The 13,673-nt window shown below is 34.0% G+C and overlaps 1 protein-coding gene across 1 annotated transcript; it reads right to left on the bottom strand.

Annotated features, from left to right (window-relative positions):
• Window positions 1-497: 497 nt before the first annotated feature.
• LOC140977658 (uncharacterized) lies at window positions 498-1,238 on the bottom strand. Its single transcript, XM_073442403.1, has 2 exons — window positions 884-1,238; window positions 498-544 (listed from the first exon to the last, which is right to left on the bottom strand). Exons 1-2 carry the CDS (start codon window positions 1,236-1,238, stop codon window positions 498-500), a joined length of 402 nt encoding a protein of 133 aa, XP_073298504.1.
• Window positions 1,239-13,673: the final 12,435 nt, after the last annotated feature.

Here is a 13,673-nt window from a genome sequence, read left to right as displayed (position 1 = left end):
ATAGCTAAATATAAGAAAACTTACGTCCTTGTAAAGCCTTTGTCGAGGGGAACACAGTTCTGAACTTGGATCGAAGATCAGACGGACGGATTTGTATAACAGTCAAATTCTTAAAAGGAAAAGCTGGAGGATTTTTCTATGGAATTTCGATCTTCTCATCTTCAAATCTGAAGGAATGAATGCTTGTTATATATATATCATGCATGGAAAGGATAGGTGGCTCCCTCTTGGTGCAGCACGTTGCGCGCATATGCGCGACCATCATCGGCGCATATGCGCGAGACCTACTAGTCTCTGCGCATCAAAATCTTATGCTCGCGCATATGCGCGCCGTGACCCCGCGCATATGCGCGAGACCTACTGTCTCGGCACTTGTCCAGTTCACTAGCTCGGGCATATGCGCGCCCTCTTCTCGCGAATATGCGCAAGGTTCTCTGCCATGCTCACGCATATGCGCGCCTCGTGTCGCGCATATGCGCGAAGGGTTCTGTCCTAGCTCATATCTCATGTCTTCTCTTGTTTTCCTCGGTCTTGTCCTTTCCGTCTATAATCACATCAAGTATCAATTAATCATTTCAGATTACAATAATAAAATCTCAGGCATTACAATTCTCTCTCTCTAAGATCTAATTTCGTCCTCGAAATCGTAAGTAATCACATCAGATAGCAAATAAGATACAATATGAAATGCATAACAGAAGCTAAACAGAAAACTCACATCAGGGAAATAATTCTGGGAATTTCTGTCTCATGTCTGATTCAGTCTCCCAGGTAGCTTCTTAAATGCCATGACGACTCCAGTGAACTTTCACAAGCGGAATAGTTTTCGTTCTGAGCTGTTTTTCTTTATGATAAAGAATCTGGATCGGCTTTTCAAAATTACTCAGTTTCTCATCAAGATCTGCCTCGTCTGGCTGAATAATATGAGAAGCATCAGGAAGATATTTTCGTAATAAGGATACATGAAAGACATCATGTATTCCAGATAGAGACGGAGGTAAAGCAAGTCGATATGCACGATCACCTATCTTTTCCAGAATTTCATAAGGACCGATGTAACGGGGAGACAACTTTTCTTTCTTGCCAAATCTGACAATGCCTCTGAAAGGAGAAATTTTCAAAAGTACTTTGTCTTCTTGCTCGAATTCTAGAGGTCGACGTCGAATATTCGCATATTTGGCTTGTCTGTCCTGAGCTGTCTTCATTCTGTTCTGAATCAGTTTCACTTTCACAGTCATATCTCTAATCATATCAGATCCAAACTCAGGTACTTCACAGATATCATCCCAATAAAGAGGGGATCTGCACTTCTTGCCATACAACGCTTCAAACGGAGCCATCTCTATACACTTTTTATAGTTGTTGTCGTACGAAAACTCACAAAGTGGCAATGATTCTTGCCAATTAGTGCCAAAAGCTAGCACTACAGCTCTAAGCATATCCTCCAATGTCTTAATATTCCACTCTGACTGACCGTCTGTCTGAGGATGATATGCAGTACTAAAATGCAATGTAGTACCCAGAGCTTGCTGTAGACTGTGCCAACCTTTCGACTCAGTGCATCAACTGCTGCATTCGATTTCCCTAGGTAGTATTTGATTTCACAATCAAAATCTTTCACTAAATCAAGCCATCTTCGTTGCCTCATATTCAGTTCTGACTGTGAAAATAGATATTTCAGGCTTTTGTGATCAAAATAAATTTCAAACTTCTCACCGTATAGGTAATGTCGCCAAATCTTCAATGCAAATATAATGGCAGCCAATTCAAGATCATGAATCGGGTAGCCAGTCTCATGTGTCTTTAACTGTCTCGAGGCATAAGCAATAACATGTTCTCGCTGCATCAAAACACAACCTAGTCCTATGTGAGAAGAATCACAATAAACAACAAAATCACCAATACCTGACGGGATAGTCAACACCGGAGCATTGGTTAATCTTTTCTTCAACTCCAGAAAACTGGATTCACACGCTTCTGACCAAACAAAAGGTGCATTCTTCTGGGTTAGCTGAGTTATCGTCTTCGCAATACTAGAGAAATCTCTGATGAATCGTCGATAATAGCCCGCTAAACCCATAAAACTGCGTATCTCTGGCACTGATGTCGGTCTAGGCCAACTAATCACGGCCTCAACTTTACTAGAATCAGCAGAAATACCATCTCCAGATATAATGTGTCCCAAAAATACCACCTGTCTCAGCCAAAACTCACATTTCGACAGCTTTGCATATGGTTTCTCAATTCTCAAAGTATTCAATACAATTCTCAAATACTCCGCATGATCAATCATATTCTTAGAATAAATCAGAATATCGTCAATAAAAATAATCATAAACTCATCAAGATATTTCTGAAATGTACGGTTCATCAAACCCATAAATACTGATGGAGCATTTGTCAAACCAAACGGCATGACGATAAACTCATAATGCCATACCTGGTTCTGAAAGCTGTCTTCGAGATATCAGAATCTCTGACTCTCAGCTGATGAAATCCCGATCTCAGATCGATCTTCGAATAAACAGAAGAACCCTGCAACTGATCGAACAAATCATCAATACGAGCCAAAGGGTATTTATTCTTTAGCGTAGCCTTATTCAGTTTCCGGTAGTCAATGCAAAGTCTCATTGAACTGTCCTTTCTGACAAATAATACTGGAGCACCCCAAGAAGAAACACTCGGTCTGATGTAACCCTTGGCCAATAAATCTTCTAACTACTCTTTCAATTCTTTCAATTCTATCGGTGCCATTCTGTATGGAGTTTTTGAGATAGGAACTGTACCTGGTAACAACTCAATGCTGAAATCTATCTCCCGAACTTGAGGCAAACCCGGAATTTCATCTGGGAAGACATCAGCAAACTCACATACCACTGGCAAATCTGCCAATGACGAGCTCGATTTCAGTACATCTACTGCATACACAAGGAATCCCTCTGCTCCTTTCTGTAATAATCGAGTCATAGATAAAGCAGATATCAAAAGAATTCTAGCTTTAGAACCCTTACCGTATAATTTCCATTCATCAGCCATCTCAGGTCTGAATCTCACAATCTTATGGAAACAATCTACTGTCGCTCTGTACTTGGTCAGCATATCAATACCGATAATGCAGTAAAAATCAGACAACCCAAGCACAATACAATCTAACTTAATCTCATGACCGTCATACCGCAGTATAAAAGATCTAACAGATGTCACTGATATAAGACCTCTCCCCAAAGGTGAAGAGACAGATACTACAGTAGATAATGACTCAACAGGCAAATCATGCATCAATGCAAATCGTTCAGAAATAAAAGTATGGGATGCACCCGTACCAATCAATACATAAACAGAGTAACTACAAAGAGAACAGTTACCTGCAACAAAATCATCTTGTGCTTCCTGTGCCTATTCTTCGGTCAATGCTAATACTCTGGCCTACTGTCTCGGAAGTTGGCTAACAGTCTGGCTTCCTCCTGGCCTTGGCTGTGATTGGGTAGGTGCTGGCTGGAAAGAGTGAACAGCAGATGATCTTTTATCAATCTGAGCCACTGATCCAGATGATTCTGCTCCCTGGGATCTTTGGGAACCTCGCTGTGGACAAACTCTATCAAAATGTCCCTGTTGTCGGCAGATGTTGCAACAACCAGACACTCCTTGGCATTGCTCTGTGGGATGTCTCCCTCCACAAGTTCTGCAATAGACCCCTGTATTACTCTGGCTCTGTCATGAACCACTGGAGCTGGATGAACTACTACCAGACTTCTTGAACTGTCTTCCTCGGGCTTTCAAATTATCTTTCCTTACACTGCTGCTACTGCCACTCTCAAATTTGGTAGGGGGTTGGTGAAATGGAACTGAAGGTTGTTGCTGTTTCGGTGCTGGGGCAACATATGAAGCTCCTTTCTGCCTAATCAGGCCGGTTTCTGCTCCTTTTGCTCTGTTCAGGGCATCAACAAAGTTATTCGGTCGCCCGACATTTACCAGTGTAAAGATCTCTGGATTCAGCTCATTAATGAACTGATCAGCAACAGCTTCATCATTCTCAGCAACATGCGGAGCAAATCGTAACAAGGTAGAGAATTTGGCCACATATTCTTTGATAAATATAAAAATTGTACATTAATTAAATGTTTTATAATATAAATTTATAGTTTTTATTTTATTAAATGTTTAAATAGTATATGTTTTATAATAAATTGTATAAAAAATAAGGTGTTGTGTAATTATAAGTTTTTACTATTTTTACAGGTTCGATAAAACAAGAATAAACTTGGCGTTGCAAATGGGATTAAGATGATTCTTAGACCTGTAGAAAGTTGATGATAATATCTACAATATTGTTGACAAGCATGAGATAAAAATCTTCTCACAATTGAGATCAAATTAAGCAACAAACAAAGTTACCAAAGGAGTGACAGTTTTACCATGCTCTACTATTTTGATCATATCTCTCAAACTACTTGGTCAAATGGTTAAAATAAAATACCACAATTCAAATAACTCAATTATCCACATGTATTATTTTATGTGGAGAAGCAAAATTGGATGGGAAGATTTTCAAAAGTGATGTGTATTAAAATATAATTTCTTGGAACACCAATGAAGACTTATGTGTAAAAAATAATATTTTATTTGTGGTTGTCTCCCCAAATTTGGCTATAAATAAGGGTGCATTGTAATGAATTGATATATCCCTCATTCTATGAATAAATCTTTGAGTTCATAATATTTCTCTCTTTATTTTTCCTTTATTTCATCATTTAAAAATAATTAGTATGTTAATTTCATATTCGAAGTTTTATACTTTGAATAATGAGTAGCTAACTTCCCAAGGTTGAGATGAAAAGGTGAAGCTCTTGGTATGATAATAAGGTTATTAAAAGGTAATAATCTATGTTTTATATTATTTAATCATTGTTTATTGTTTATGTTATATTTATTTGTTTAAGCATTTTTATACCCTACTTATAAGTGAGAGTTTTGATTTATTTTTGCTATATGTTACACTAAATTCTTGGTACCATTTAAATGTTTGTTTGGTTTTACCAACCATTTAAAGTGCATGCCTTGATTTATTATATATCAATATATCATATTATTAATTTCTTGGTACCATTTAAATGTTAGTTTGGTTTTACCAACCATTTAAAGTGGGAACCTTGATTTAGTGTTTACAAATATATATAGCACAATAAATACTTGACAACATTTATAAGTTTTGATATATATTTTATACTTATAAGAAAATAGTATATAACATAATATAAATATGATTATTTAATATATTGGAACCATTTGATTAAGTGGATTTCAATAATGTTCATTAATGTTAACTTTATTAAAATATCAAGAGTGGATCCTCTAATCTCAACTACTTAAATTAAAATTTGAACAATTAAAAATTACCAATTAAAGATTCAAACAATTAAAAGAAAAACAAAAAAAAAAACAAAAAGACATTGTAGTGGACTTGTAATTACCGTAGATTCCCTGTGGATACGATATCGGACTCACCGAATTATACTACTTGCGGACAACCTTCTATTGGGAATGCAACAATCAAAGTCACAACAAGTTTTTGGCGCCGTTGCCGGGGAAGTATAATTTAATTTCAAGTCTATTTAATTTTCTTTCTTTGAATTTTTTATTCTTTTTGTGTGTTTTTCTTCTTTTTATTTTGTATTTGCATGAGCATTATTTGGTCACGTACACTTAGTGTTCGACTCATTCGAAATAACCCTTTATTTTTACAAAACATGGCGGAAGAACCCATCCAGGAAAATGAAGATGAAATTCAATCTCAACATGATCATGATAGGCGAAGAACACTTAGAGATCACATGAATCCTACACGTACTAGTGTACCTTCATGTCTAGTTTTTCCTCCTGATGCATCTCATTTCAATTTTAAGCCTGGTGTTATCCAACTTTTACCCAACTTTCATGGCTTAGATTCTGAAAATCCATACATGCATTTACGAGAATTTGAAAAAGTGTGCAACGCATATAATGATCTAAATTGTAGCATGAACACCATTCGACTTAAGCTTTTTCCTTTTTCTTTAAAAGATAAAGCTAAAACTTGGCTACAAAATCTTAGATCGGGATCCATTCGAACTTGGGATGAATTGCAACAACAATTTTTGAAAAACTTTTTTCCATCTCATAGAACAAATTCTTTCAAAAAGCAAATCATCACTTTCACTCAAAAAAAAGGAGAAAATTTTTATCAGTGTTGGGATATAAAGAATTGCTTAATCTTTGTCCACATCATGGTTTTGAAATTTGGAGAGTTGTTTCTCAATTTTATGAAGGCTTAACACCTAAACATAGGCAAATGGTTGAATTTATGTGTAATGGAACATTTGAAGATAAAGATCCAAACGAGGCAATTGAGTATCTCGATTCATTAGATGAAAATGCTCAAAATTGGGACACTATAGGTACAATCGAACCATCAAACAAGATTCAATCTCCCACATCTGGTGGAGGTATGTACACCCTCAAAGATGAACATGATCTGCAAGCTAGATTTACCTCTTTGGCAAGAAAAGTTGAAGCACTTGAATTGAAAAAGAATGGTCAATTAAAATCTGTTCAAGAAATTACGTGTCACATCTGTGATACAAGTGATCATTCTACAAAAGATTGTCCCACTTTTTTTTCTTTTAAAGAATGTCTCCATGAACAAGCCAATGTTTTGAACAATTTCAAAAGGCCAAATTTTGAACTATTTTCTCAAAATTACAATCCAGTTTGGCGAAATCATCCAAATTTTAGTTGGAGGAATGATAATGCTGCACAATTTTCACAACCACATTTCAAAAATCAACAAAATTTTCAAAATTATGCACCTTATGTTCCTCCACCTAAAAAGAACTTGGAAGAAATATTGAGTTCTTTCATTGCAAAGCAAGAGTCTATCAATACTCAAACTGCTCAAACCATGACAAATTTGAAAGATACTCTTGCTAAATTTGCATTTGCACTTAATGTTCATGAAAAAGGTAAGTTTCTTTCACAACCACAGCCTAATCCCAAGGATCATCATTCACAAACCTGAACTTCTGGAACTCATCCGATGGATCAGGTAAAATCTGTTATTACCCTTCGCAGTGGTAAGGAAATAGAAAAATCCATTCTTGAACCTTGTGAAAATGATGATAAATCAACTCCAAAGGGTAAGGAAGTGGTACCCATAACTTGCGAAGAAGAGTATCAACAGATAGTGCCACCACCATTCCCTCATGCATTGAAAAATACAAAAAAATCAAATTTGAATTCTGATATATATGATATTTTTAAAAAATAAAAGTTAATATTCCTTGATTAGATGCAATAAAGCAAGTACCATCATATGCCAAATTTTTGAAAGACTTGTGCACCGTGAAAAGAAAATTGAATGTGAAAAAAAAAAAGCATTTTTAGCCGAACAAGTAAGTGCAATTATTCAAAATAATAATAATTTGAAATACAAAGACCCTGGTTGTCCTAATATTTAATGTATTATTGGAGAACGAAAGATTAAAAAAGCCTTGCTTGATCTTGGAGCTAGTGTGAATCTACTTCCATATTCAGTTTATCAAGAACTCAATTTAGGTGAGTTAAAACCTACTTCGGTAATACTTTTACTTGCCATATATCTGTTAAAGTGCCAAGAGATATGGTAGAAGACGTGCTAGTCCAAGTTGATAACTTTGTATATCATGTCGATTTCATAGTTTTAGATACACAACCTATCGAAGCTTGTAATGCAATTCCTGTAATTTTGGGTCGTCCATTTTTAGCAACTTCTAATGCTCTTATAAATTGCAGGAATGGAATAATGAAGTTGTCATTTGGTAACATGACCTTGGAGCTTAATGTTTTTAATCTTTGTAAGCAACCACATGACAAAGGAGATGAAAGTGAAGATGAAAATCTTATTGAAACTCTTGTGGAAGAAAACATTCAAGAAGGGAGTACTCGTGACCAATTAGATATTTGTTCAATTGATACTGTTAAAAAAAATATTGAAATTGATCTTGATGATTTTATCAGGTATCACTCGTTACCAAGATCAGAGAAAGAATTTGAGGCAAAATATGAGAACAAAGATGAACCACCCATATTGGAGTTAAAATCTTTGCCAGAAGAATTGAAGTATGCATTTCTTGGAGAAGATGAAACATATCCGGTGGTAATTTCTTCCAAACTAGCAAGTGATCAAGAAGGTAAATTAGTTGATATGCTTAAAAGACATAAAAATGCAATTGGTTGGACATTAAAAGATCTCAAGGGCATTAATGCACTAATTTGCACTCACAAAATTCATTTAGAAGAAAATGCTAAAACATCTCAACAACCACAAAGGAGACTAAATCCGCACATGAAAAATGTTGTGAAAACTGAAGTTCACAAACTATTTGATGTTGGAATTATCTATCATATTTCTGATAGTAAATGGATAAGTCCAACACAAGTAGTTCCAAAAAAATCTGGTATCACAGTGATAAAAAATGAAAAAGGTGAATTGTTAACAAGTCAAGTCTTATCTAGTTGGCGTATGTGTACTGATTACAGAAAATTAAATGATGCCACTAGAAAAGATCATTTTCCATTATCATATTTGGATCAAATTTTAGGAAGAGTGGCAGGTCATCTCTACTACTGTTTTCTTGACGGATATTTAGGTTATTTTCAAAATCTCATTGCACTTGAAGATCAATAAAAAAACTACATTCACACGTCCTTTTGGAACATTTGCATTCAGAAGGATTCCATTTGGTTTATGCAATGCCCCAGCAACATTTCAAATATGTATGCTAAGCATTTTTAGCGACATGGTTGAGAATTGTTTGGAGATTTTCAGGGATGATTTAACTATTTTTGGGAGTACATTTGATAATTTTCTTGAAAATTTAGAAAAAGTTTTAAAAAGATGTGAGGAAAAAGGTCTTATTTTAAATTGAGAAAAATGTCATTACATGATTAATTCTGGGATTGTTTTGGGACATATTGTGTCATCTCATGGAATTGGAGTTGATAAAGCAAAAGTTGATGTCATTGCCAATTTACCCCCTCCAAAAACCATTAAAGAAATTTGATAAAATCATTCGACATTTAACATCAGCTCCTATCATGCAACCTCCTGATTGGTCTTTACCATTTGAAATCATGTGCGATGGGAGTGATTATGCAGTCGGTGCAGTATTGGGTCAAAGAAGAAACAGTAAGCCTTATGTGATATATTATGCAAGTAGAACTTTAAACAATGCTCAAATGAATTATTCCACAACTGAAAAAGAACTACTTGCTGTAATATTTGCATTAGATAAATTTCGTTCTTATTTGATTGGATCAACGACTATTGTGTTTACTGATCATTCTGCGATTAGATATTTGTTGACCAAACAGGATGCAAAGCCACGACTGATACGATGGATTTTGTTGCTCCAAGAATTTGACATTGTGATCAAAGATAAAAAAGAAACCGAGAATGTTGTAGCCGATCATTTATCGAGACTAGTAACATGATCATCTTCTGAAATGACACCAATTAACGATAATTTTCCTGATGAACATCTATTTTCAGTTACTACTACACCTTGGTTTGCTAACATAGTAAATTTTCTTGTGACAGGAAAAATGCCACCGCAATGGAGTTCTCAAGATAAAAGAAAATTTTTGAATGAGGTAAAAAACTTTTATTGGGATGATCCGTATCTGTTCAAGTATTGTCCGGATCAAATTTTTCGGCGTTGCATACCCGACAATGAGGTAAGTAGTGTCATTAAATTTTGTCATTCAGAAGCATGCGGAGGACATTTTTCTTCAAAGAAAACTGCTGCAAAAATCTTGCAGTGTGGATTTTACTGGCCCACTTTGTTTAAAGATACCCACGAAATCTGCAAGATCTGTGAAAATTGTCAAAAATTGGGTGCGATTTCAAAAAGAAACATGATGCCTTTGAACCCTATAATTGAAATTAAAATCTTTGACTGTTGGCGAATTGATTTTATGGGACCTTTTCCACCTTCGTTTGGATACTTGTATATTTTAGTTGCAGTTGATTATGTTTCCAAATGGATAGAGGCAATTCCATGTCGAACAAATGATCATAAAATCGTCATCAAATTTTTAAAAGAAAATATTTTTAGTAGATTTGGAATTCCTCGAGCCATGATAAGTGATATGTGAACTCACTTTGTTAATAAACCATTTGCTTCGTTGATGAAAAAATATGTTATTACTCACAAAGTAACTACGCCTTATCAAACAAATGGACAAGTTGAATTAGCTAATAGGTAGATAAAGCAAATTTTGGAAAAAACTGTTAACCCCAATAGAAAAGATTGGTCTCTGCAACTTAATGATGCACTTTTGGCATATCGAACAGCTTTTAAAACATAATTGAATATGTCTCTCTATAGGTTGATTTACGGAAAATTTTGTCATTTGCCTGTGGAATTGGAACATAAAGCTTATTGAGCGATCAAAACTTTTAATTCAAGCATGGATGATGCCAACAAATTGCGCAAATTGCAACTTAATGAACTTGATGAACTCAGAAATGACTCGTATGAGAATTCAAGGATTTATAAAGCAAAAATCAAATCATTTCATGATAAAACAATTCTTAGAAAATATTTTGAGATTGATAAAAAAGTTTTGCTTTATAATTCGCAACTTCACATATTCCCAGGAAAATTACGATCAAGATGGACATGTCCATATGTTGTAAAACATGTGTATCTTTATGGAGCTTTGGACATTGAAAATCCAAAAAATGGTGATGTTTTTAAAGTAAATGGACAAAGGCTTAAACCATTTTTAGAAAATGAAATCTTTAAAGAAGAATTTATTTCCCTTTCCGATCCTTGATTTTTTGTATTGCAATTAATTTTGTTTGTTTTTATTTCAGGTTTCCTTAATCTTTTTATTTTCTCGGTTAAATGGCAGATAACGGTACTCCGTGGCTCTCATCGTCGGTTTAATCAGTTTTCCACAATTGCTGATACAAAAAAAAATCATTTCTTTTCTTTTCAAAATGGATGAAATTCTCTCAAAAATTTGTAAATATTTTCCCTCTGTTTTTGAAAATGTTCTAAGAAAAATTTATGCAGGTAGGTGTGAAAGATTGAGATTGTTAATGCGAAAAGGAATTCCAGAAGATATTCGTCTTGTAATAGAAGCTAAGGTCCGATTAGGAGGAGAAGTTCAACAGTCATTACTCATTCGGTATATGCCTGGATTACGAAAAAGTACTTATGCGAAAAAACGAAGGGCCAAAAGTTTAGGGATTTGTCATAAATGTGCAAGATGAACTTGTGACAAACAATGCAGATCTTTGGGACATGTTTCCACTAACAGAGAAGATAAAATTGGCTTCATTAAGAATGGGCTGAGTAATGAGTCTTTAGATAACATCTTATTGACTCTTGAGACGCATTCTAGTGGACACGTGCATATTGAACTTCTCCGTTTATGGAAACAATTCCAAGACGAGCGTCATTTTAATAGTCTTGGGAATCCGACTAAAAAAGACCCTGTTTGCCAATTTATAAGAAAATTGGATGGGAAGCATATCCTAGACTCATAGAAGGCGTTGAAGCCGTTTCTGGACGTAAAACCAGAGGAAAATTGTGAGCCACAATCACATTACTGTTTATATGCATGTGTGTTATTATTGTTTTTACTGTTTATTCTGTTTACAATTGTGACCCATAGTTTTGTCATGATAACATATAACCCCTATAAAATCTCTCATCTTTCTCTCTATTTTCGCAGATCAAAAAGAAAGTAAAAACATGGCTGGATCCTCTGCACAAACATTGAAAAATATTTGTGTATTTTGTGGGTCGAGTTCTGGAAAAAATGAAGTGTTTGTAGAAGCAGCAAATAATCTTGGAAAGATATTGGCTGAGAAAAAAATTCACTTGGTATATGGGGGAGGTAATATTGGGTTAATGGGATCTGTTTCAACATCTGCATATCTTGGAGGTAGTCAGGTTTTGGGTATTATTCCTACAGCTTTAGCTGAAGGAAATATTACAGGTGTTACGATTGGGGAGGAATTAAAAGTTTCTTCAATGTATGAAAGAATCACCAAAATGATTGAAAATTCTGATGCTTTTATCGCATTACCAGGTGGTTTTAGTACATTAGAAGAAATTTTTCACACTATTTCTTGGGCACAACTTAATATCCATAATAAACCTGTGGGCTTGTTGAATATCAATAATTTTTATGACAGTTTGTTGACATTTCTTGATAAAGCTGTGGAACAGAATTTCATTTCAGAAAATTCACGAAGAATGCTCATCTATGCTTCGACTGCCGACCAATTAATTGATGATTTGGAAGCTTTTGTTCATAAACCTGATCCGATGATAGCAAAGATCAATTGGTCGCAATCAAGCAGTAAGAAAAGAAAGTTGGATCATTGATTCAAAAGTCGTGGATTGGTTTGCGTTTGTTTCAGTTTGTTATCTTCAATAAAATTCAAGGTGATATCTCTTTCATTATGTACTCTTTATTAATAGTTATTTTGACATTAGGGACAATGCCATATTCTGTTTGGGGGGAGAACAAACTTATAAAAAAAAAAATTAAAAAAAAATTAAAAAAATAAAATATATATATATATATATTTAAAAAAATATATTATTTTAAAATAAAACATTGTTTATTGTTTGTATCTTAGTAATTTTTGCAAAAATATCATACATTACATTTTTGAAAGGTTTAAATTAGAACATGTATTAATCTATTCAAGGATGTTTAAATTTTTATTTGAAAAAATGTCAATTTTAATATTCTGATCAATATAAAAATATGATTTATGAAATTTTTTTAGTGATTAACCATTGTGATAAAATCAGGTATTAAAGTATATGGCCCAAGATATACCTTATAAGACTGCCTAAAATTTTAAACTCACACATATTTTTTGAGTGAGTGGAGAGGACTGAGAAAACAGCTTTCGAGCTTTTATCGATCATGAGAGAGGCTATCTATTGTTTAGATCTTGAGTTCTTATTTTGAAAAAAAAAATTGATATTTCATGAAGAAAAAAAAAGATGTTGAATATCTATGTAATTTTTAAGTTATATGCTACGACCCATTTATCTCTCATAAAAGAAAAAAAAGAGAAATTTATTGTACAATTTAAATAAATATGTGGTCAAGAAGCATAAACTTAGTCTGATTCCATGATTTTATGAAAACAAAAAAAAAGATCAGGAAAAAATATATAATAAGAACAACTAGATTTTGAATCAATGGATTTCCTATCTTTTGATTAGTTTGGCTCGTTTGTTTGTTCGCATTCTGTAAACCATTTTCCTGCGTATTTATCTGTATTACAACTCCATGAGAGAAATCGTTCCCATAAATTGAAAATTTTTTTAACCCGTGAGGATATGGAGTTGAGACTCTTACTAGGAATTTCTGAAGGCCATGTACATTTAACTACCTGAAAATAAGCTTTGAATTGATCAGCTCAGATTATTTCATAAATTATAATTATGATGATCTTCATATAATTTTGACAGTTTTCAAATTTAATTTAAACACTTGGATAATTCCGATTAAATTTATATTTAAATTAATCAATATGTTTTGTATTGCTATTAACGCTTAAATGTGGGGGGTTGTACATTAATTAAATGTTTTATAATATGAATTTATAGTTTTTTGTT

This window comes from Primulina huaijiensis, chromosome 5 (genome assembly GCF_012295235.1).
Source record: "Primulina huaijiensis isolate GDHJ02 chromosome 5, ASM1229523v2, whole genome shotgun sequence".
Classification (NCBI taxonomy): domain Eukaryota; kingdom Viridiplantae; phylum Streptophyta; class Magnoliopsida; order Lamiales; family Gesneriaceae; genus Primulina; species Primulina huaijiensis.
Note: the sequence above shows the minus strand (reverse complement) of the source record. Positions and strands in the feature narration are given on the sequence as shown.

Bases quoted from the DNA above. Each gene is read 5' to 3' on its own strand.
- LOC140977658 (XM_073442403.1), bottom strand. From the start codon at position 1,238: ATGACTGTGAAAGTGAAACTGATTCAGAACAGAATGAAGACAGCTCAG. The intron at 545-883 runs GTAATTTTGAAA...ATGTGATTATAG, and splicing joins AGATCTTGATGAGAAACTGA to ACGGAAAGGACAAGACCGAG.